This window comes from Anolis carolinensis, chromosome 6 (assembly GCF_035594765.1).
Source record: "Anolis carolinensis isolate JA03-04 chromosome 6, rAnoCar3.1.pri, whole genome shotgun sequence".
In the NCBI taxonomy this organism is placed as follows: domain Eukaryota; kingdom Metazoa; phylum Chordata; class Lepidosauria; order Squamata; family Dactyloidae; genus Anolis; species Anolis carolinensis.
In genome coordinates this window covers 115972672-115997678 of record NC_085846.1, presented here as the reverse complement: position 1 = coordinate 115997678, position 25007 = coordinate 115972672, and the positions used below count along the sequence as shown (strand labels likewise).

General features: G+C 40.4%; 1 protein-coding gene and 1 long non-coding RNA gene across 3 annotated transcripts in view; one reads left to right on the top strand and one right to left on the bottom strand.

Annotated features, from left to right (window-relative positions):
* Positions 1-25007, top strand: part of als2cl (ALS2 C-terminal like) — a 53822-nt gene that overhangs the window by 6828 nt on the left and 21987 nt on the right. The window contains exons 1-8 of one of the 2 annotated variants that reach the window (XM_003227071.4): positions 898-1137; positions 12331-12439; positions 14681-14858; positions 16457-16522; positions 18424-18589; positions 19766-19894; positions 21560-21679; positions 23700-23767. In XM_003227071.4, coding sequence (XP_003227119.3) covers positions 12334-12439; positions 14681-14858; positions 16457-16522; positions 18424-18589; positions 19766-19894; positions 21560-21679; positions 23700-23767 — 833 coding nt within the window. In that variant the 5' untranslated portion in view covers positions 898-1137; positions 12331-12333. Of the gene's footprint in view, positions 1-897; positions 1138-12330; positions 12440-14680; positions 14859-16456; positions 16523-18423; positions 18590-19765; positions 19895-21559; positions 21680-23699; positions 23768-25007 lie in introns of those variants that run through there. The other variant, XM_008120200.3, reaches the window with a different exon arrangement.
* Positions 5811-6848, bottom strand: LOC134292542 (uncharacterized). Its single transcript, XR_009999787.1, has 2 exons — positions 6785-6848; positions 5811-6422 (listed from the first exon to the last, which is right to left on the bottom strand). It is a non-coding gene; the product is annotated as an uncharacterized LOC134292542 (long non-coding RNA).

Here is a 25007-nt window from a genome sequence, read left to right as displayed (position 1 = left end):
AGCCACACCCAAATACCACTTCTCAACATAGTCACCATTCAAATCTAGGCACTTATCGTAGCGATGAAGGAGCTTGGCAACTCCTGCCCCACAAAACTCTGCCGCTTGCGTCCTCAACCAGCTGGTCACCCCTTCCCGCAGCTGCGCATCGTTGCCAAAACGCTGCATTGCCAGCCACCTCCCCATTGTTGGAAACAAGTGGTAGTCGCTCAGTGCAAGGCCCAGACTGTACAGCGGATGAGGAAACAACTCCCACTCAATAGACTCCAGAACTTCATGTGTGCGACCCGCCGTGTGGGGCCGGGCGTCCCCATGAAACAGCAAAATCCCCTCGCTCAGCTTTCCCCCACGCTTGTCCTGGATCGCAAGCAGCAGAGTTTTGTGGGGAAGGAGTTGCCAAGCTCATTCATCGCTATGAGAAGTGCCTAGATTTGAATGGTAACTATGTTGAGAAGTGGTATTTGGGTGTGGCTTTCAACTGCATATGGTAAATGTTTTCTCCTATACTTTGTTCATTTTTAATTCCAAAACGTAATCTACTTTCTGGATAGCCCTCGTATAACCTTCTAGGGCCAAAAGTGGTGCAGGAATAGCCAGCTTCCCAGTTCCATACAGATTGCCAATTTAGAATCATGGAATATTAGAATTGGAAGAGACCACAAGGGCCATCTAGTCCAACCCCCTGCCATGCAGGACAATTAATCTTGATGGATTAATATTGATTGATTAATATTATAATCCCATGCTTTTCTGTTTCCCTAAAGGAAAGGTCTGGAGGGCCAGCGGTGGCCACTTGCCAAAGGCTTGTTTGCTTTTGGCTGCCACCCAGGCCGTTTCCATGAGCACCGGGGCAAGAATGTGTTTGCAAAGCAGCTTGCGCATGGCTGAGTTTTTTTTCTCCTCTGTCCCGTGTGTTGCTGGCTTCCGTCAACAACTTTTTGCCGGAGCATGTGAGCTGCACAAAGTGTCGCTTGTGGGATTCAGATTGTTTGGAGACCCCATCCCAGGACTAGTGGGGTTCGCAGGTGGAAATAATGCTCGGCACCACCGATCCTTGGCTTCCAAGTTTCCTTGTGGCTCTTTCTTTCCAAAATATGACCTTCTAGGGCCAAAAGCGGTGCAGGAACTTTATTTTGGGTAAGGAATTTGTGTCTTTGCTTTGCCTGGGTAAGTGCTTCTTATTGCTTTCTCGGAAGAAAGGGTGCATCTGTCTATCCATACTGAGGAATTAATGCAGTTTGGCCACACTTTAACAGCCATGCCTTAGTGCTATGAGATCCTGGAAGTTTGGCAGAGAAGGTCAAAGACTATGCGAAACTATAACTCCCAGGATTCCTTTACATGATGCAATGGAAGTTAAAGTAGTGTCAAACTGCAGTGTAGATGCAACTTATGAAAGTGCAGGGAAGTTATTTCTTTGCATGGCAGTTCCCAATGAGCACTACGAATGTGGATCAGGGGAATTGTAGTCCAAGTTAATATCATGTTTGCTAACTTTTATTAGCATAGGGTTGCATTTCCTGAAATTTATGTATCCACAAAGTATCATAACTATAATGTGTTTGTTTACTTTCTAGGCTGACTTGGTGTGGATTTTATGTTCTCCCTCTGTTTATTATGATTTGTTGCTGTGTGCCTTGGGTTGTTTCTGACGTATGGCAAACCAATCATGGGGTTTTCTTGGCAGGGCTTTGCCTTTGTTTTCCTTTAAGGCTGAGAAAATGTGACCTGCAAGGTCTGGCGCCTCTACAGCCAAAGGGTTCTGCTGTCTTTCCAAACTACAACACCCACCACCCCATAGCATTGAGCCACGGCACTTCAATCGGGGTCAAATTGCATTAGATACGCCCGAAGATTCGTATTTCACCTTGCAATTTCTAGTCCTATTTCTTCTGCTGTCTCTGCTCTGCTTGATAATGTAACTCAAGGAGAGAAGCTCACAATTACTTCTCAAGGTGCCTCTTTCCTGTTCGCTGAGCCGCTACTGCCTTCCTCAGCAGTTTTTGTGCCCAAAAGCCTCTTCTTTTGCCCTTCCATCAGTGTGGAAGATTGGGGACTTAGGAAAATATATCTTCTTATGTTAACAGATTCATAGAATTGGAAGAGACCCCTAAAGCTCATCCAGTCCAACCCTCTTCTGCCACAATCCAAGCCCTCCAGACAGATGGCCATCCTCCACTGTCTTCCGAGGCAGTCTATATTACACTAAGGCTGGAAGGAAACCATAAGGGCCATCCAGTCCAATCCCCTTCTGCCATTCAAGAAGACCACCAAAACCCTCCTGACAGATGGCCATCCAACCTTTGCTTAAAAACGTCATCTCATCCATACGCTCATTTGTTGGGTGTGCTTAAAATGGTTCATATTTTAATCGGTTTTGATATATTTTTGGAAATTATAATCACTATTTCACCTTTTGTGTTTTGTAATTGATTAGCTGCAAGCTTTTGGGTGATCAGCTTTGCACTAACATAGTGCATTGCTAACTGCAGGTGTTCCAATTTCCAATTGTTTGCTTATTGACAACAACTATTTTCGATTGGAGCTTGCGATAGTGCAGCGGGTTAAACTGCTGAGCTGCTGAAATTGCTGACCAAAAGGTTGGCAGTTCAAATCTGAGGAGCAGGGTGAGCTCCTGCTGTCAGCCCCAGCTTCTGCCAATCTAGCAGTTTGAAAACATGCAAAATGTGAGTAGATCAATAGGTGCTGCTCCAGCGGGAAGGTAACGGTTTTCCATGTGGTCATGCCGGCCACATGACCTTGGAGGTGTCTATGGACAATGCTGGCTCTTCGGCTAAGAAATGGAGATGAGCACCAACCCCCAGAGTTGGACACGACTAGAGTTAATGTCAGGGGAAAGCCTTTACCTTTACCTATTTTCTATTATGCCCGAAACACACTCTTATGTCCGTGTTGTTATTTACACATGTTTTTATTTACTTGCATCTGACAAAATACACTTTCTCTAGACATTTCCTAGGTCCTCCAGTGTTTGCTATTGTCCATGATTTTCAATGGCTGCATTAAGTCCAGCAATGCATTCCCCTGGATGTGCAGATTGCATTGTATTGAATGTGTGGCTTGTGGTTTTGTCACGTTTGCACAATGCTTTTGCTGCCTGTTCATTCAGTCTTCATAGAGTGAAGTGATGTGTGTGTTTGCAGAGCATCTCTTTTTTGTGCTTATAATATACCCTTCATACTTCTTTGTGCTTATAATATAGTATTTTGGGTGTATAAGATATGGGTTCCACATTTCAACTATTAAAAACAACTTTTTGACAGAGCTCTGGTCCCTAATTTGTCGAATAAGTGATGCCTATTTTATGTTATTTCATCTATTCAAAGCTGCTTTGAGTCAGGGTTGTTGTGTGTTTTCTGGGCTCTATGGCCCTGTTCCTGAAGCATTATCTTCTGACGTTTTGCCCATATCTATGGCAGGCATCCTCAGAGGTTGTGAGGTACCTTTCATGGCCGGAATCACAGGGATGTTGTGTGTTTTCTGGGCTCTATGGCCATGTTTCAGAAGCATTCTCTCCTGACGTTTCACCCACATCTATGGCAGGCATCCTTAGAGATTGTGAGGTACCTTTCATGGCTGGAATCACAGGGATGTTGTGTGTTTTCCGGGCTGTATGGCCGTGTTCCAGAAACATTCTCTCCAGACGTTTCACCCACATCTATGGCAGGCATCCTCAGAGGTTGTGAAGTACCTTTAATGGCCGGAATCACAGGGATGTTGTTGTGTCTTCCGGGCTGTATGGCCATGTTTCAGAAGCATTCTCTCCTGACGTTTCACCCACATCTATGGCAGGCATCCTCAGAGGTTGTGAAGTACCTTTAATGGCCGGAATCACAGGGATGTTGTGTGTTTTCCGGGCTGTATGGCCGTGTTCCAGAAGCATTCTCTCCTGATGTTTCACCCACATCTATGGCAGGCATCCTTAGAGATTGTGAGGTACCTTTCATGGCTGGAATTACAGGGTTGTTGTGTGTTTTCCGGGCTCTATGGTCATGTTCCAGAAGCATTCTCTCCTGATGTTTCGCCCACATCTATGGCAGGCATCCTCAAAGTTTGTGAAGTACCTTTAATGGCCGGAATCACAGGGATGTTGTTGTGTCTTCCGGGCTGTATGGCCGTGTTCCAGAAGCATTCTCTCCTGATGTTTCGCTCACATCTATGGCAGGCATCTTCAGAGGTTGTGAGGTTCTGGAAAACACACAACATCCCTGTGATTCCGGTCATGAAAGCCTTCAACAACACACAACTTTGAGTCCCAAATTGGGAGGAAAGGATGATGGTGGTGGTGGTGATGATGATGCAATGGAAATATACTTTCCATCTGTCATTATTTGGCAGTGATAGTCCCAATTACTTCTCCGTTGTCCCATTTCTCAGCTGCTTTTGAAACGTCCCGGTTTCTCCCACTTTCCCCTTTGGCTCTCAGTGAATTTCACTTGCTATCAAACTGACAGTGTGTAATTAATCCAGATTGAGCTCAGTACCGTTGAATCCTGGGATTTGTAATTTGGTGTAGCATCTGCATGCTTTGGCAGAGAAGGCTAAAGACCAGGCATGGGCAAACTTGGGCCGTCCAGGTGTTTTGGACTTCAACTCCCACAATTCCTAACAGCCGGTAGGCTGTTAGGAATTGTGGGAGTTGAAGTCCAAAACACCTGGAGGGCCCAAGTTTGCCCATGCCTGCTAAAGACCGTGTAAAATTACAATGCCTAGGATACTATCACAGTTGAAGTGGTGCCAAACTGCATTTATTCTACAGCATAGACGACGTTCCCTTTTCCTGAACTGTATTTGCAAACGCTCAGCCCAGAGTTGATGTTACTGCAATGCTAGAAGTTCCTCAAAGAATAATACCGGTAATTTCATTGGTGGGAAACCTCATATTAATGGGGCAACCTCTGTGCTGATGCATGAGTTTCGTTGAATGGAAACCAGCAGACTTGCAGACATCTTTTTTAGTCAACTTGTGTGACTCATGGGTGACTAGGCATGAATGAGCCATTCTTTCTTTTGGGTCTCTTCGAAAAAATATACCAAATTTACTTAATCCAAGCTTCCTGGAATTAAGTGTGCAGTTTCCGCTCATATATGTCCATATATGTTTCGCTGCGTCATGTGTTTAGGACAGAAAAATCCATGTGAACTAAAACTGGTAATTTTGTAAGAAAAGAGGTAAGTAAAGATAAGAGTTTTCCTCTGACATTAAGTCCAGTCTTGTCTGACTCTGGGGGTTGGTGCTCATCTCCATTTCTAAGCCAAAGAGCCGGCGTTGTCTGTAGACACCTCCGAGGTCATGTGGCTGGCATGACTGCATGGAGCGCCTTTACCTTCCTGCTGAAGCGGTACCTATTGATCTACTCACATTTGCATGTTTTCGAACTGCTAGTTTGGCAGAAGCTGGGGCTAACAGCGGGAGCTCACCGCCTCCCCGGATTCAAACCGCCAACCTTTCGGTCGGCAAGTTCAGCAGCTCAGTGGTTTAAAAATACACAGAGACCTGGAGGGTCCAACTTGGCCCATGCCTGGTGTAGATTCACTAGATATGTACAGTGTCTACGTATCTATGAAAAGTCAACTAGTGTAATACGGAAATAGAGGTTTTTAAGAAAATAATTTACATATCGGTATTCACACCACCTTATGCCTTATATGTATTTATGATTCTATTAATGTGAAAAGAAAACATAGGTATCCTGTTTGTACACTTTTATAACGATATCAATTATAACAAATACACACTGGTATAAGTCACACAAGAACATATATAAACACCTGCTTTGTCAATAATAGATTATTTAAAGTCTGTATTTATTCACTATACTGATACAGGTGGTATTCAAGAGTTCAACAAGGGTAATAACGGTGGCATCTTGTAGTTCAAGAGTAAATACAACAAGGTAATCCTAGGTACATAGTCCTTTTTCCGGTATTGTTCTTCTTAGTATATTTCGAAAGTACATGAAAGTCTCTAGTTTGTTGTGTGTCATTGGCTCTGCCGGGATTTCTCAGTGCATTAGTACTCCTGTACTGTAAACATAGGAAAAGAAAAATCCAGAAGTACAACTAGAAAACACCAAAATAGATATGCAAAAAGGACCCCCTATGATATATACACAATATCAACATAATACTTATATGTAAATTGTTTTCTTAAAAACCTGTGTTTCCGTATTACACCAGTTGACTTTTCATGGTGTAGATGCACCCCAAGATAGAGCATAATGTTCCAAAATCTGAAAATAATAATAATCCAAAATCAAAACACTTCTGGATATGGGGAACTCCACTTGTCTTTCTTATTTTATGTCTTGCATGTCACTCTTTTGCACCACTGTCCAGTTCTGGCCAGTCATTTCTGAAATGTTCTTTTGTTGGATACGTAGTCCTCCACACTGCAAGTCCTGGAAAGAAAAGAAAGAGCCTTTTGTTCTACCTCTCAACACTTTTCTGACGTTCTTGCCAAGCTGCATTCTTGCAAAGGCCTGTTGACCTCAAGGACCGATCAAAGCGTTCCCATTCATGGGCTTACCCTGGGATGCATCTCCACTGTAAAATTAATTCAGTTTGATCCCACTTTAATTCCTGTGCACTGGTGTTATAGTAGTTGTAGTTTTGCAAGGTCGTTATCCATCCAGCAAACTCACATTGTGCTATGGTGGTGCAAGTGGTGCCAAACTGCATTAATTCTGCAGTGTAGATGCTCCAGAAGATGCCTTGTTTGCAAACAATGAGCGAATGTATTGAGACAATTTGGAGAAGTTACCTAAGAGTTGGGCTGTGCCTCTGTGTGTCATCCAGGAAGCAGGTCTGGATCCGCACTCGACGCGGAGAGGAAATTTTGACTGTGGGAGGAGAGCAGGGAGTGGCAAGGGCTTTAATGCAAAAAATTCTTAAAATGCTGGCCAGAAACACACAGAAGCTCTGGCAGTGATCTTACGCACAATGCTGCTCGGAAGCAAAAGGCAAGCCTTGCTCGGTTTGGTTTTTCTCTTGCCAATTGGGATTTTCAATAGAAATAGCTTAGTTAGCCAATGGCTGTTCAGTGTGCATCTTCTACTAGAATGAATACAATTTGACAGCATTTTGAACTGCTATGGCTCCATCCTATGGAATCGTGGAAGCTGTTTGTTTGGATATTTAGCCTTCGCTATCCAAGAGTGCCGTTGCCTTGCCAAGTTACAACTCGCAGGATTGTATGTTGTTCTATTTATTTATTTATTCCTATCCCACTTTTCTCGGAGCTGCATTTGAAGTGCCATTGAGCCACATCGAACTGCATTCATTCTAAATACACTTCCTAACATTTAGGTGGAATGTCTTCTCAAATTATTAAGGACTCCACCTAAACATTAGGAAGAACCTATGGGCTCTTTGGACCTCTTTCACTGTGTAATGGACTTATTTGGCCATCTTGAAACCGGAATTGGATGGGCACCTTTTAGGAGTACATAATTCAGTTGTGCAGTGCAAGGGGGTAGGACTAGATGACCTTTGGAGGATCCTTCCAATTCTAATGCGATGTGTGCTGCCTTGGAGTTTGGCAGAGTCGTCTCCATTTGGAGGTTTTTAGATAGGGTCTGTGTTGTCATATTTCAGGATTTGTTTCGTTGTTAATTCATGCATTGGCACAAGGGGGATGCATTGGACTAGATGACCTTTGGGGGACCCCTTCCAACTCTAATGCGATGTGGGCTGCCTTGGAGTTTGGCTGAATTGTCTCCATTTGGAGGTTTTTAGATAGGGTCTGTATTGTCATATTTCAGGATTTGTTTCGTTGTTAATTCATGCATTGGCACAAGGGGGATGCATTGGACTAGATGACCTTTGGGGGACCCCTTCCAACTCTAATGCGATGTGGGCTGCCTTGGAGTTTGGCAGAGTCGTCTCATTTTGAAGGTTTTTACATAGGGGCAGTATTGTCATATTTCAGGATTTGTTTCGTTGTTAATTCATGCATTGGCACAAGGGGGATGCATTGGACTAGATGACCTTTGGGGGACCCCTTCCAACTCTAATGCGATGTGGGCTGCCTTGGAGTTTGGCAGAGTTGTCTCCATTTGGAGGTTTTTAGATAGGGTCTGTTTTGTCATATTTCGGGATTTGTTTCGTTGTTAATTCATGCATTGGCACAAGGGGGATGCATTGGACTAGATGACCTTTGGGGGACCCCTTCCAACTCTAATGCGATGTGGGCTGCCTTGGAGTTTGGCAGAGTCGTCTCATTTTGAAGGTTTTTACATAGGGGCAGTATTGTCATATTTCAGGATTTGTTTCGTTGTTAATTCATGCATTGGCACAAGGGGGTTGGACTAGATGACCTTTGGGGAACCCCTTCCAACTCTAATGGGAGATAGGTTGCCTTGGAGGTTGGCAAACTCTTCTCCTTTTGGAGGTTTTCAGATAAGGATTGGATTGACATCTGTCAGGAGTAGTTTAGTTATGTATTCCTGCATGGCACAAGGGGGTTGGACTAGATGACCTTTGGGGTATCTGCCATTTGTGATTCTTTGATTTTCCAGCCCAGTGGTTCTCAACCTTCCTAATACCACGACCCCTTAATGCAGCTCCTCATGTTGTGTTGACCCCCAACCATAACATTATTTTCGTTGCTACTTCATAACTGTCATTTTGCTCCTGTTATGAATCGTAATGTAAATATCTGATATGCAGCAGGATGTGTTTTCATTCACTGGACCACATTTGGCACAAAGGCCCGATACGCCTAAATTTGAATATTGATGGGGTTGGGAGAGGATTGATTTTGTCATTTGGGTGTTGTAGTTGCTGGGATTTATAGTTCACCTACAATCAAAGAGCCCCTTGAACCCCACCAAAGATAGAATTGGGCCAAACTTCCCACGCAGAACCCCCATGACCAACAGAAAATACTGGAGGGATCTGGGTTCCTAAGACTATGAGAAATATGTGCAAGCAAGTAACATCTTTGCAGATAGACTTACGTCTATGGGAATTAGCATTGGTTGGTTTTGTCACATTCATATCCATTTTTTTGGGCAAGGTTTTGTTTGGAAAGTGGTTTGCCATGAATGCCTTCTCCCTCCGAGGCTGAGAGAGTGTGACTCATTTGAGGTTAGTCAAGTATGCATAGAATTATATTAAGTCAAAGGGGATGTAAAATTATGTAGATTATGATGATGACTGGTAATTAGGTGGCTTTTCATTCTTGACTCGTAGAACAAGAGCAGCCACTAGATGAATTTTCATTTGTTTCCCATTCTAAACCATATTGCTGCATTAAATAAGTTTAATTGCAATGGGAATGGATCTGTTTACGATGGACAGCCAATCCACGTGTTGTTGTTGTTGTTGTTGTTGTTGTTGTTACTATTACTGTTGTTGTTGTCATTTTCAGCCTGTATCTTTATACCAGCTTGAAGCCACTTTAACTGCCTTGGCTCCCATTTAAAGGGATTTTGGGATGTGTAGTTTGACAAGGTATTATGAATTCTTTCCAAGAGAGCTCTAGTCTTATAGTTTTGGAAGGTGCGCAGTTCAAAATGAGGAATCTACATCTCTCTAGCAAAGAATTCCAAATGGTGTTGTTGTGTGTTTTCCGGGCTGTGTGGAAAACACATAACACACAACAACACTGTGATTCCGGCCATGAAAGCCTTCGACAACACAATTCCAAATGGCTCAACAAACTAAAACTCCCAACACCATTTCAATTGCTCAAAAAAAAAATACGGGTCTACACTGTAGAATTAATGCAGTTTGATACCACTTAGGCTCCCATGACTTAGTGCTATGGAACCCTGGGAGCTGTACTTTGATGTCGCCTTTTTGCAGAGAAGGTGAAAGACCTTGTAAAACTACAACTCCCAGGACCCCATCGCATTGAACGTTGTCAATAGGCTCTCAAACTGCATTCATTTGATTGTGTAGAATCAACCCAAACAGATTGAGCATGAAAATTCTGCAGATTTTTCTCTTGGAACAGAATGACCCTGCTTTGCTTGTGCCGAAAATGTGCGTATTTTTATTTTGTCCTTTTCTGCTTTCCTGGGAACTGGAATGAAACCACCCATTGTGTTTTTTTGCTTCTTTTCCTCGAATAGATAAAGGAAACCTGTTTGATGCTTGCAGTTGTTTGCCAACAAATTCCAGGGCCGTGAGTCAGCCCTGCGGTGTGGGACTCATTGAAACTGGGAATCGGAAACACACCTGGTTTGGACCTCTTTCCCTCTTGCTTTGCACCTGAAAGAAAGAAATAAAGACAAATTTGCTACAAGGAAAAAGAAAGAAAGAGAAACAAAAAGCCAGGCAGACAAAATGAGAGTGTTTTGAGTTTTGTTTGATTTATGCACCGCCTTTGTTTCACTATGGTGCCCAAAGTGTCTTATACATTAAAGCAAAATCTCTAAAGGTGCATCCACACTGTGGAATTAATGCAGTTTGGCACCACTTTACTAGTCGTAACTCAATGCAATGGGATCTTGGGAGTTGTAGTTTTGCAAGGTCTCTATCCTTTGCTGCAAAAGAGTATTTGTGCGTCACCAGACTACAATTACCAGGATTCCAGTGCATTGAGCCATGGCAGTTCAAATGGGGTCAAACTCATTCATTTTAGGTGCACCCATAGCCAGGGACTTGTGAGAATTGGTCTTGATTTTGGGAGTTGTAGTTCGCCCTTATGCAGAGAGCATTAAACCCAGCCAATGTCAGATTTGGACCAATCTTGGCACACAAACTGTGCATACAGACAGGTTTGGTGGTGATTGCCTTGGGAATTTGGGAGTTGTAGTTCACCCATATCCAGAGATCACTGAACCCAGCTGACATCAGATCTGGACCAATCTTGGCACACAAACTGTGCATATAGGCGGGTTTGGTGGTGATTGCCATGGGAATTTGGGAGTTGTAGTTCACCCGCATCCAGAGAGCACTGAACCCAGCTGATGTCAGATCTGGACTAAACTTGTCACACAGACCTAACATGGCCAACTGTTCATGCACACCTGGTTTCGGGGTGATTGTCCTTGACATTTGGGAGTTGTAGTTTACCCTTACCCAGAGAGCCCTGAACCCAGCCAATGTTGGATCTGGACCAAACTTGGCACACAGATCCAACATGGTCAACTGTGAATACAGGCGGGATTTGGGGGTGATTGACCTTGGCATATGGGAGTTGCAGTTCACCTTTATCCAGAGAGCACTGAACCCAGCTGACAAATAACCCAGCCATCAAATCCCTTTTCAAATAACCCAGGTTCCACCAGGTCCCCAAGCTAGTTATATATAAAAGCCCCTTTTGGCAATGTGTATAAGATGGAGATGAAATATAAATGAATGTTGTGCCTTGACTTGGGTCCCACCTCCACTGTCTCACATGATGTAGGTGCAAATATTGCAAAAATCTGAAAAAGAATCCAAACGCCTTCTGATCCCAAGCCTTTTGGGTAAGGGAGCCTCTGCCTATTTGGTTTCCTTTGGAGGGATTTTCTGTGCCTTATAAGGTAAAGAAGGGGAAAGAAGCCAAACCAGAAGCCCAGAGGTGGACCGAGTGACGCTTTCGTTCCATTCTGAATTTGCAGCAACGGTTGCTTTTCCATTCGGGTTGAACTTGGCTTTTTCACTACAACGGACTTCCTAAAATGCTGTCAGGGGCAAAATCAGCCATTTCCTCTTTCGGGTTGTAGCCAGTTTTGTTTTTCCAATGGAAAAGAAAGAATAAGCTTCAAGTACGAAATATTTCCAAGTCCAGCTGAATGATGAGTCGGAATAGCTTTCCTGATATTGTTGGATTGCAATTCCCAGCATTACGGTCACTTAGTGTTCCCAACTAAGGGTGCATCTACACTGTAGAATTAATACATTTGTAGTTTGAGATTTGTAGTTTGGTGAGGCATCAACACTCTTTGAGAAGGTGATGGAATATAGACTCCAACATGCTCCTAAGCAGTCTATGGTTTCACTAGAGTTGGACCATTGACTCCAAGCTTATTCTGCCAGGCAGGAATACACAATCGAAGCCCTCCCAAGAGACGACCATCCAGCCTCTATTGAAAAACCTCCAGAGAGGAAGTTACTATTGGTCTCTTGGTGTTCTCTATATTCCATTATTTCTGCCTGGCATAATGAGGTTGGACTTGGTGGTCTCTAGAGGTATCTTCTAACTCTCGTGAAACAATAGACTGCTTAGGAGCATGTTGGAGGTTTTTATACAGAGGTTGGTTGCCCACCTGTCAGGAAGGTTTCAAGTGTGTATTCCTGCAAAGATTCTGAGTATATAACTGATGTCTGTAGCTCTGAGTCTTACTGTTTCTTTCTCCTTTCTTATCTTGACAGGATATGAGCATCACAGACGTGGCTTCCTCGCTGCTACGGTGTGAAGAGACCTTCTCCGCCTGCCTTGCCCGCATCAACAGCGTCGTCCTCCAGCCCCTGTTGCAATCAGGTGAGGACCTTGAGAAACTACGACTCCCACTACAGTGCAGGTGCGCCCCAGGTGTCCCTGCCAAATAATGGTGGAGAACATCCTTTTGGCCTCCCTTGTTGAATTCCCTTCTCCTTTCTAACAGATCAAGTGTCCATTTACATCTCAATCCGAAAAGAATTGGATCACCAAAATAGAGGACCAGGTCTTCCTTTTCAGAATTCTTTATCACCCAATGACCCACGATAGCCCTTCAAGGAAAGCATGGTTGGTTAATGATATGGCTTTCCAAATGTTTTGTGGTATAGCCCCTACCATATTTTGCTATAGACCGTTTTCTTTGGAGGTGAGTCTCAAACATCTGGAGAACTTAATTGTCCCCTTCCCTTTGATGCCTTCAAATAGAAGACTCTCCTTGATAAAGTAGGACTTACTACCATCCTAAATCTCAACTGAGTCACCTCGGGTGGGAAAGGCGGGGTAAAAGTGCTGTAAATAAATAAATAAATAAATAAAATAAACTAGGTCCTTCCAAAAGACCACCTTCATTGTCGTATTGAGGAGTCACTTCTTTCTTGATTTGTCCACCTTTTGCGGAGTTGTTAACCCTTCTTAGCATTTCTGAAATACTTGATCCCACTGTTCACTGATTTTCTAAGAATATATCTTCTAGGCAAGCTGTGTTGTGTTGGGAGAACCTAGTTCAGCCATCTTCAAAGCTAGCTTTTATTAATTATTTATAATTAAAATATTTATATTAGAAGGTCTTGGGGGTAACCTTCTAGATGTGCTATGTTGGAAGAAGCTGGTGAACATTCAGCCTTCTTCAGAGCTAGCCTTCCTGAATTATTATTATTAACACCTTTATAGCTGGAAGGTCTTGGGGTACCTTCCAGTTCCTTCAAACATTTTCAGACTTGCCTTTATGAGTTACTTATTTTTTAAAAATATTTAAATATTCCGAGATCTGTTGTGTTGGAAGAACCTGTAAAACGTTCAACCTTCTTCAAAGTTGGTCTCAATTAATTGATGGTTATTAAAATATTTATATCTGAAGACCTTGGTGGAAACCTTCCAGACAAGATGTATTACGTCGGAACAACATGGTGAACGTTCAACCATCTTCAAAGGTGGCCTTAATTCATAAATTATTATTTAAAAATAAGTATAATGTCCTGGAGGTACCTTCCAACCCTGTCTAGGCAAGATCTATTGCGTTGGAAGAACCTGGTAAATGTTCAATCTTCTTCTTCGAAGTCGGTCTTAATGAATTAATCGTTATTGAAATATTTATGTGGTGGTAACCTTCCAGGCAAGATGTGTTGTGTTGGAAGAGCCTGGTGAATGCTCAACCTTTTTCATAGGTATTTTTAATGAGTTATTATTAAAATATTAGTACTTGAAGATCATGGGGATACTTTCTAATTCCATCTAGGCAAGATATGTTGCATTGGAAGAACCTAATGTATATTTAACCATGTTCAAAGCTAGGCTTAATTAATTACTTATTATTAAATATTTAGATTAATTAATTACTTATTCTAAATATTTAGAATAAGAATAATAATGAAAAATGCTGGCGAGGGTGCCAGGAAATTGGAACCTACATGCATATGTGGTGGGATTGTAAACATGTAAAAGGTTTTTGGGAATTGGTCATAAGGGAAATAGAAAATATTATGAATATAAAAATTAGAAGGAATCCAGTGGAAATATTACATTTAATTAAAAAAGAGGATGAGAAAGATAAGAGGGAAATTTTTTTAATAGACATGCTATTAACAGCAGCTAGATTACTCATTGCAAAATATTGGAAAGGAGGAATGAAAATACAAATTAATGAATGGTATAAAGAAGTTTGGCGAATGGCACTGAATGATAAGCTAACATCAAATTTAAAAGTAAAGAAGGGATTGTGGAAAAAAATGATTTTGAAAGTATTTCGAGAAAATTTCTAGAAAAATTATTGGAAAAAGAAGATGGGAATTTACCTCCAAATGAAGAATTGAACTTTTGGTGGGACTACAGAAGAAGAGATGGCTCTGGGGAAGGGGAGCACAGGGGTGAATGTAAATAAAAGAGGGGGAAATGTATAGAATATGTTTATATAATTGTAATTTTCTCAATAATAACAATAAAAAATATTATTAAGAGAAAAAAATATTTAGATCTGAAGATCTTGGAGATACCTTCATTATTTTGATTCATGATTATTTGATTGTTTCTTCTTGCCTTGTTTTCTTGTATCTCCCCACTTCCAAGGTTCCTTTGAGCAGGCCAAGTTCTTCTTGCTTCTAAATGACCACTTCCAAGTGATTTGGGACTTGACGGAGGAGAACTACAGAGCCCTGAAGCAAACGGTAACAGAGACGGAGACGGCCAGTGTCCACAACCTCTACTTAGCCTGGAAAGCAGACCTATTCCTTGACGCTTACATCCAGTGAGTAGTTTCAACGGCCTTCATGATATTCTGGTTTGAAAGAAGTCCTCCAAAGTATTGTCTGTATTTGGTGCTTTTCAATGGGGATGCCGTTTGATCATGGTTAATTCTAATATTTACTTTTTGAAGTATATTGCTTTTGGACTAATGAGATGCTTTTGGCCTCAATCTTGGGGAAAATGTGGGTCTGAAATCATCATTATCATTGTCATCATCTAATGATAGTTTAATTACACCATGCAACACGATTTTTTGTTCCTAGGTTATAAATGTCATTTCCTAATTGCTTCTATTATTTAAAAAAAACATGGAGAAAGTGTATTAAACTGCAAAACTTAGTTTTGGTGGGAAGGACATCCTGCAGCACATTTTGCTCTAGTTTTTCAATGAATATCTCTCATAGAGTCTCAACCAGTTCAACATTGTTTGTGGCAGCCACAAAAACAAAGTTTATGGAGTAGAACAACTACTTTCAAAGTAAGTACTGCGCAATTAAATAGGAAATAACACTTTCAAATCAGGAACAGAACATTTTTCAAATTTTGTGGCATAGTGTTATATTTTAACATATGAATGGTTGTGAGCGCCAGCAGCTTTTGATACCAATTGTTTTAATTTTTGCAAGTTGTTTTGACTGCTAGGGCTCAAATATAGTGGAAAATAATAATAATAATAATAATAATAATAATAATAATAATAATTATTATTATTATTATTACAGTAGAGTCTAACTTATCCAACACTTGCTTATCCAATGTTCTGGATTATCCAATGCCTTTTTGTAGTCAATGTTTTCAATACATCGTGATATTTTGGTGCTAAATTCATAAATACAGTAATTACTACATAGTATTACTGCGTATTGAACTACTTTTTCTATCAAATTTGTTTTATAACATGATGTTTTGGTGCTTAATTTGTAAAATAGGCTTTTTTTGGGCCCGGGCTGTGGCGCAGGCTGGAGAGCAAGCCAGCTGCAACCAGCTGCAATGAATCACTCTGACCAGGAGATCATGAGTTCGAGACCCGCTCAGAGCCTATGTTTGTCTTGTCTTTGTTCTATGTTAAAAGGCATTGAATGTTTGCCTTATATGTGTAACGTGATCCGCCCTGAGTCTCCTTCGGGGTGAGAAGGGCAGAATATAAATGCTGTAAATAAATAAATAAAATTTCCTTAATCCCTTCTTATTATCCAACATATTCACTTCTCCAATGTTCTGCCAGCCCGTTTATGTTGGATAAGTGAGACTCTACTGTATTATTATTCTAATAGATTAATAATAGTAATTTCACACCATATTATAATGTTTTAGTATTTTAGTAATAAAATATTATAATAAAATAATACAATATTACAGCATTTTATAATATAAACTTAACATGTTATAATATTGTAATATTTTATTATTATATAATATATCACAACAATGCAGTTGCCTTGGAGGGCCCTAGAGAGTTCTAGAGATAACATATTTATCCAATCAGCAAATAATCAAATCTACAATAGTTCAACCCACAGGTGTGGATAATGATCATAACTTGAGAATATCTTAGACATGCAAACTAATTCGTGTTTGTTCTGCCTTTTCCGTAAATAGGTATTTCTCCACATTTGCCAGTTGTGTTGTGGTTCAAGGGTTTGAACATGCGGCAAGAAATAAAAGGTAAGCATGTTGAGCAGAAGAGCAAACGAACAAGCAAACAAAAGAGCAAACAAAAACAAACAAAAGAGCAAGCAAATAAACCAAAGTAAGCAAACAAACAAAAGAGTGAGCAAGCAAGCAAACAAAGGCTGTAACTTAGCTTTGAAGCACCTAATTTGAAATGAACTCATTATTTCTGCATTTCACCATGGGGTTCTGTATCCATGGATTCAACTGTTCAACTGCTTGGAAATACATATTTTAAAATCCAGAAAGCAAACCTTGATTTTTGCCGTTTTATATATATGGGGCACCATTTACTCTACCACTTGAATATATATATGGATCTTAATTTATTTTAAATTAGGCAATGAAAACATTGAAAAAATGTATGATTTTCCATACTATTAATGAGAATGGAATCAAGAAATCAGTAAAAAAACGAGGACTTGGAAAGGCTCCATTGCAGTTTGACACCACTTGGGCCATGGAGTGCCGGGAATTGTAGTTTCACGAGGCATTCACACTATTTGGCAACTCCCAGGATTCCAGAGCATTGAGCCATGGGAGCCCAAGTGGTGCTAAACTGCATTAATTCCACCGTGTAGATGCACCCAAGGTTTGTCTTGCAAGGGAACAGGGTGGAAGGAATGTTTTCCAAAGGCGTGGAGATTAAGAGAAATTAACAGCAAGCTCCTCTTGAGTTTGGATGAGTTTCAAAAGGGCTTGGGAAATATAAGGTATGCCTCTTGGAAACAGTGCTGTGGAGAATCCCTTTAAAACAAAGCAGAGGGAAAAGGTCAAAATCCGTTTGTTTTTTTGTAGGAAAGAGGCCATTCTCTTGTTCTGACCTCTCACTTCCTTTTTAGAAGCCATAATCTTGAAACTCTGGAGTCAGCTGCTGACCGTATTGCTTCTGCAGGTCGATGAATAAGCTTCCCCTTTCCACACACACAAAAATATTCCCAGTTACTTTTGTGGATGTTGCAATGCCCAGATCCATTTGTGCAAAAAATGTAGAGTTTGGGGAGTTGTAAACTCTGCTAAACACTTTCCTGAAACCTGGGAGAAAACTGCAAAAAAAAAAGAAAAAAAAAAAAAAAAGGATTTCTTCTGTGTGGTCTCTGTGAAATTACACTTTCCATAGCACTCAGCCATGGCTGTGAAAGGGGTGTCACACTGGATTAATTCTGCAGTGTAGATGCACCCTAAATATGCTTTTTTATGAAAACAAATCGAGACTACCAATAGTAGTAGGTATAGTAGCAGCTGTAGTGTTTAAAAATGTGGATATTTCCCAATGGGAGTTTTCAATTTTTTGTGACAACCTTCCCTATCCAAGCGGAGAAATTGACACATACAACATTTCTGAAATTCTTTGGATAAGTAAATATTTGGATTTCAGATTTTTTTTGTGGATTTGTGAGTTTTTATATTTGCATACCCCAAAGCCACCCAATTCTATCTGATATAGGAAGCTAAGCAGGGTTCGCCCTGGTTAGCTTTTGGATGGGAGGCCGCCATATCATTTCCGAGCACCATGGATACTATTTTGCCTGGTAAAACTGCTTATGAGGATTCCTCGCCGAAGAAAGCCCCGTGAAAGGCAAATTGAAAGCTCACACATTTGCACAGCCATACATCCATCTTGAGAAATCTTGGAGTTGGCACCCAATTCTAAAACTGAAATTCATGCTTGCATTCAAAAACAAGATATTTGTAATAATGTTGTGCATGAATCAAACTTTGCATGCATTCAAACACAAGAAAGCAAAGGTCCACTATCTCTGCCATCCATGTGGAGTTGCAAACATCCAATTTACAAATGACTTGTGCTTCTTTCCATCCGAATGGATGGTTGTGAACATTCCTCTTGCCTCACCTCCTGTGATTCATCTCTTTACCTTGCTGATTCCTTGCAGTGAGGTCTGGAAATCTCACAAGCCATCTCTACAACAGCTCCTCGAAGACTTCTCCCCGGACACCTCCAACGCGGTGGCTCTGCATACGGTGCTCCATAAACCCTTCCAGGACCACCTCCAGCAATACAGCGCTCTCTTCTCCAAGCTCGAGGAGATAAAGACCTTGGTAATCTTCATCCTCATCTTTATTTGTACCTGTAGGATACATCTATTTGACACATTTATGTATGTATGTATTTATTTGTAGTATTTATATTCCATCCTTCTCACCCCGAAAGCGACTCAGGGCAGATTACAATGCACATATACATGGCAAACATTCAATGCCATTATCAGACATACCACATATATACAGACAGACATAGAGGCTATTCAACATTTTTCCAGCTTCCGGCTTCATGAGGTTATGCTCGATTCCAGCCATAAGGGGAGCTGCTGCTTCACCATCCACTGTGACGCCGAGTCCTTTTTGATGGTAGTACAATAGAGTCTCGCTTATCCAACCTTCGCTTATCCAACATTCTGTATTATCCAACGCAGCCTGCCTTTTAGTAGTCAGTCAATGTAGTCAATGTTTTCAAAATATTGCCATGTTTTGGTGCTAAATTCTTAAATACAGTAATTACTATATAATGTTACTGTGTATTGAACTGCTTTTTCTGTCGTTTTGTTGTAAAACATGATATTTTGGTGCTTAATTTGCAAAACCATAACATAATTTGATGTTTAATAAGATTTTCCTTAATCCCTCCTTATTATCCAACATTTTCACTTATCTAATGTTCTGCTGGTCCGTTTATGTTGGATAAGCGAGACTCTACTGTACTTCATGTTTTATGGTGTCATAAATTAAGTTAAATTAGCCCCCCCACATTAAGCAGTACCTAGGATTTTCTACTTACAGATACATCTGTTTTTGAGCTGCTTAGTTTGACAGCAAGCTAGCCTATTAATAATCAGGAGCTTTAACCTCGACTTGGACTTCAAACCAATGGCCTCATGGTCATTGGTGATTTATTGCTGCTGGCTACTAACCAGCTGTCCCACACATTTTAATGGCTCAAGGTTATGGGATCCAAGGTTATGGGATCCAGGGAGTTTGGTGAGGCCCCAGTGCTATTTTGGTAAAGAAGGCTAACAATCTTGTAAAACTCCTAATTCCCAGGGTCTGAGCACCGAGTTGTAGGTGTCATACTGCTTTCATTCTGCAGTGGAGATGCCTCCAGTGTTGTCATTCCATAACAGGGAAAGTGGCACAAATTTTCCCATTTTAGGACTGTTGATATCACTTCCTGGAAGAATCATGACGATGCTTTTTGCTCTTTCCTTCCTCTTCAACTAGGGTCCGGACAAAGAAGCCATCGTGAATGCTTCCAGACAGTTTGCAAAGCTGCGTTCCTTCATTAGCCAAGCCTTGGATGAAGCTGGCCTCACCAGAAACCTGTGGAAGTCTCTGAGTCACAAATTCACGGTGTGTTTTTAAAATGTCTCCAAATTGCTCTCCTCTTGCAAATCAGCAGATGTTCCATTCCATGCATGAGCAAACTTGGGCTCTCCGGGTGTACTGGATTTTGCAATTGCAAGGAAGTATTATTATTGCAATTGCAAGGAAGTGCAATTGTATGGAATTGCAAGGAATTGCAATTGCAAGGATGTATTATTATTATTATTATTATTATTATTATTATTATTATTATTATTATTATTATTATTGTCTGCATTTCTATACCGCATTTGTCACCCCTGGTGGGACTCAAAGCAGTTACAACATAATAAATGGCAAAATTCAATGCCTCACATATGTATAAAAATATATCACACATCTAAATCAAAAACATATAACTGTAAACTATTAAAACTATAAAAACATCAAACATAGACATACGCATGAAACATGTTATTGCAGCAATTAACCACTACCACCACCACCCATCTCCCTAATGGATAGACTGGTTCATTTAACTCATTTTTGAAATATACATTTCTTTAAAATGCAGGAAGAGTGCATCTACAATGTAAAATGAATGCAAATTGTCACCATTTTAGGATTAATATGTTTTATTTTCGATTTCCATATTCATACAAAACAATGGAACAAATATATAATATGCATGAACCAATACAATACTTCCTAACATCTATACTTCAAAATGCCATGGCTCCATGGTATTGAATCCTTGTAGTTTGGTGAGATGCCAGGACTCTTTAGCACCAAAGGCTAAAGATATTATTAAACTACAATTCCCAGGACTGCATAGCTTTGAGCCAATGCAAAGTGGTCTCAAACTGCAATCGTTCTCCAGTGTAAATACAACCAGGGCTAAAATGTCTCCAAATTGCTCTCCTCTTGCAAACCAGCAAGTATGCATAGGCAAACTTGGGCCCTCCGTATGTTTCGGACTTCAACTCCCACAATTCCTAACAGCCTGCCGGCTGTTAGGAATTGTGGGAGTTGAAGTCCAAAACACCTGGAGGGCCCAAGTTTGCTCATGTTTGGTCTAGTGGTTTTTTGGTTTTAGAAGGATTGCTGAATGGTTGTTGTATGTCTTTCGGGCTGTGTGGCCATGTTCCAGAAGTATTCTCTCCTGACGTTTTGCCCACATCTATGGCAGCATTAATGTTTCAGTTAATCACCCTAATTAGCATTGGAAAGGTTTTTGTCTCTTGCCTGGGGGCATCCTCTGTCCTCTGCCCCCAGAGTGTTGGTTCCCATCTACATGATTTTAGAGTTTTGTAATACTGGTAGCCAGATTTTGTTCATTTTCATGGTTTCTTCCTTTCTGTTGATGTTGTCCACATACTTGTGGATTTCAATGGCTTCTCTGTGTAGTCTGACATGATAGTTGTTGGAATGGTCCAGCATTTCTGTGTTGTCAAATAATAATATTAGTTTATCCATCCCTCACAACCTCTGAGGATGCCTGCCATAGATGTGGGCGAAACGTCAGGAGAGAATACTTCTGAAACATGGCCACACAGCCCGAAAGACATACAACAACCCTGTGATCCCGGCCATGAAAGCCTTCGACAACAGATTGCTGAATGCTTCTTATGAGGACCGAAGAGGGAACAACAATGGGATAAGGCATCTTCCATTCCCAATATTGCTGCCCAACTTTGCAATTCTATGTCTCAGGATGTCCTTTGCACCCCGGAGAGGCGTCTCCTGGAAGACAGCCGAAACCTGTCCATCTTTTCCAGCACCGGGAGGTCAGACCGCGTCCTGCTCTTCCACGACATCCTTGTGCTCATCCAGGTAAGGAAGCCAAACAGATACTGGAGAGAAGTGAAGACTAAAGAGCAATCACAATGATAAATACACACAAATGTCTATACTAGACAGTGTCGAAGAGATAAGCAAACACTATAAAGGTTCAAAACATAAAAAGAGATGTGACATGTAAAGGCCACAGAAATAGTCAGGCCTCTCTGAGTATAGCGCTATCTTCTTTCTATGTGAAAAAGATAAGCAAATACTAAAAAGGTTCAAAACATAAAATGCACTATGTTATTTAGAGCACCATGTGCAAACATTATTACCTGAGAGTTAACAACAATAATGAAAATAATAAGTACAGTCAACTGTTGTAATTCACAGTAGTATCTTCCAGACTGTAATGTTTACAGTTTCCTTTAACTGACTATTTCTGTGGCCTTTACATGTCACATCTCTTTTTATGTATTGAACCTTTATAGTGTTTGCTTATCTCTTCGACATTAAAGAGCAATCACATCAGGAGAAAATGCTACTGGAACATGGCCATATAGCTGGAAAAACTCACAACAACCCAATCACAATTTTCCTCCTCCTTGAGAAGAACAGAGGCTTCAAAAAGCCAAGGCATTCTTCTGAGGAAACAGTCATGATTTTCCACATTTTTGTCTTTGCTTTTGCTTTTTTTGCAGAAAAAAATATTTTCTGGACAGAAAACAATGTACTTTGCGCACACAATGTCTCCAGGGGAAAGTGATCCAAATACAGTAGAGTCTCGTTTATCCAACATAAACGGGCCAGCAGAACGTTGGATAAGTGAAAATGTTGGATAATAAGGAGGCATTAAACCTAAAATTACATTATGATTTTACAAATTAAGTACAGAAACGTCATGTTTTACAACAAATCAACAGAAAAAGCAGTTCAATACATGGTAACGTTATGTAGTCATTACTGTATTTATGAATTTAGCACCAAAACTTCGCAATGTATTGAAAACATTGACTACAAAAACATTGACTACTAAAAGGCAGAATGTGTTGGATAATACAGAACGTTAGATAAGCAGAGGTTGGATAAGCGAGACTCTATTGTAGTCCAAAATCTGGAAATCATGAATCTCTATGAGATGTGGCTTAAGGGGCAGGAGATATTAAGTTTGGAGAAAAGAAGGTGAAGAGGGGATATGATAGTCCAGGTTTATATACAGTAGAGTCTCACTTATCCAACATTCTGGATTATTTCTGTAGTCAATGTTTTCAATATATCATGATATTTTGGTGCTAAATTCGTAAATACAGTAATTACTACATAGCATTAATGTGTAATGAACTACTTTTTCTGTCAAATTTGTTGTATAACATGATGTTTTGGTGCTTAATTTGCAAAATCGTAACCTATTCTGATGTTTAATAGGCTTTTTCTTAATCTCTCCTTATTATCCAACATATTCACTTATCCAACATTCTGCCGGCCCGTTTATGTTGGATAAGTGAGACTCTACTGTATTTGGAAGAATGTCACTTTGAAAAGATAGCAAGCTTGTTGTTGTTGTTGCTGTTGTTGTTGCTGTTACTGTTGTTGTTTTTTGCTGTTATGAAGACCAGGACACAACAGATCAATGGATTCAAGCTGCATGGAAAGGGATTCCCCCTAAACATTAGAAAGAGCTTTGAATTTGGTAGAATCTCCTTCTTAGAGGTTTTTCAGCAGAAGCTGGATGTTCATCTGTTTGGAGTGATTGCATGGTGTCTTCCTGCTTGGCAGAATGGGATTGGATTAGATGTCCTTTGGGGGCCTCTTCCAACTCCATGATTCTGTAACCGGCATGGACAAACTTGGGCCCTCCAGGTGTTTTGGACTTCAACTCCCTCAATTCCTAACAGCCGATAGGCTGTTAGGAATTGTGGGAGTTGAAGTCCAGAACACCTGGAGGGCCCAAGTTTGCCCATGCCTGTTTTATAATCTTTGCAATCTCAGTTTTGGCTTGTCCTAAAACCTCACTTGCTGTGACTGCTTGTGATCCTCCTGATTATTTCTGAAAATTCTTTCCTCTTTCTAGGGAAGCAGCCTCCAGAGTTTTGACCTGAAGCTTGTGTGGGTGGATGAGACCTCCAAGGAAACGGGAAAGTGAGTGAAGCTTTTCTTAGCAGCAGGGACTCTTTCTGTGGCTCTTTCTGTTGGGAATCACCCTGGACTACTCAAGTCTAGATGTAGTCAGATAGATGATAGAGTTAGATTGAGGGAATCCTTTCCCTGTTTCCAAAGCATGCCTAGATAGGCTTTACTGTGTTTCACCCTATCCTGTTTATGTCACATCCCTTACTTTGAAGTTAGTAGAAATGTGAATCTCCAGGGACACTAATTTCTCATTGGTCAGAATGTCTTTTATGGCCTCAATAAACTGGACCATGAGGTTGGAACCATTTTGGTTCTCTCTTCTCCCTTTGTTCTTCAAGCTAACAACACATTGTGCCATCTCTCCTGGCAAGATGTAACTATTTAGATCAGGGGTCCCCAAACTTTTAAAGCAGCGGGCCGATCCACAATCCTTCGGACTGTGGAGGGGCCGAATTATCATTAGGAAAAAAAATGAACAAATTTCTATGCACACTGCACATGTCTTATTTGTAGTGCAAAAAAAACAATGAAAGAACAATACAATATTTGAATATAAGAACAATTTTAACCAACATAAATCTATCAGGATTTCAATGGAAAGTGTGGACCTGCTTCTGGCCAATGAGATAGTCAAGTTGTTGTTGTTGTTGTTGTTGTTGTTGTTTACCTTCAAGTCATGTCAGACTTTGGGTGAGCCCGAGTCTAAAATTATTCATTTATTTATTTACTACATTTATTTACTACATTTATATCCCACCCTTCTCACCCCAAAGGGGACTCAGAGCAGCTGTATGTACATACAATATATTATATTATTAGCATAGCACAATATTAGCATTATATATTACTATATTTATTTATTTTATTTATTTCCAATATTTCTATCCCGCCCTTCTCACCCGAAGGGACTCAGGGCGACGTACAATTGGCAACAATTCGATGCCGATACATCATTAAAAACAACAACATATAAAAATATATTACAACTAATTAAATACAGTATAAAATATAAAACATAAAACATATGCTTAAAATCCGTTCGTCCAATATCCTCCTATATATTGAACTATACCACTGTACTGTAATATTATATGTAATATATAACATATAATTTAATATTATTATATGGTATTATTATTAGTATTATATTGTATTATATTTTTATCAATATTATATGTATATATAATATATTATTAAAACGGATATAAAATATTATATTATAAAACGGAGGGCGGGGGCCAGGTAAATG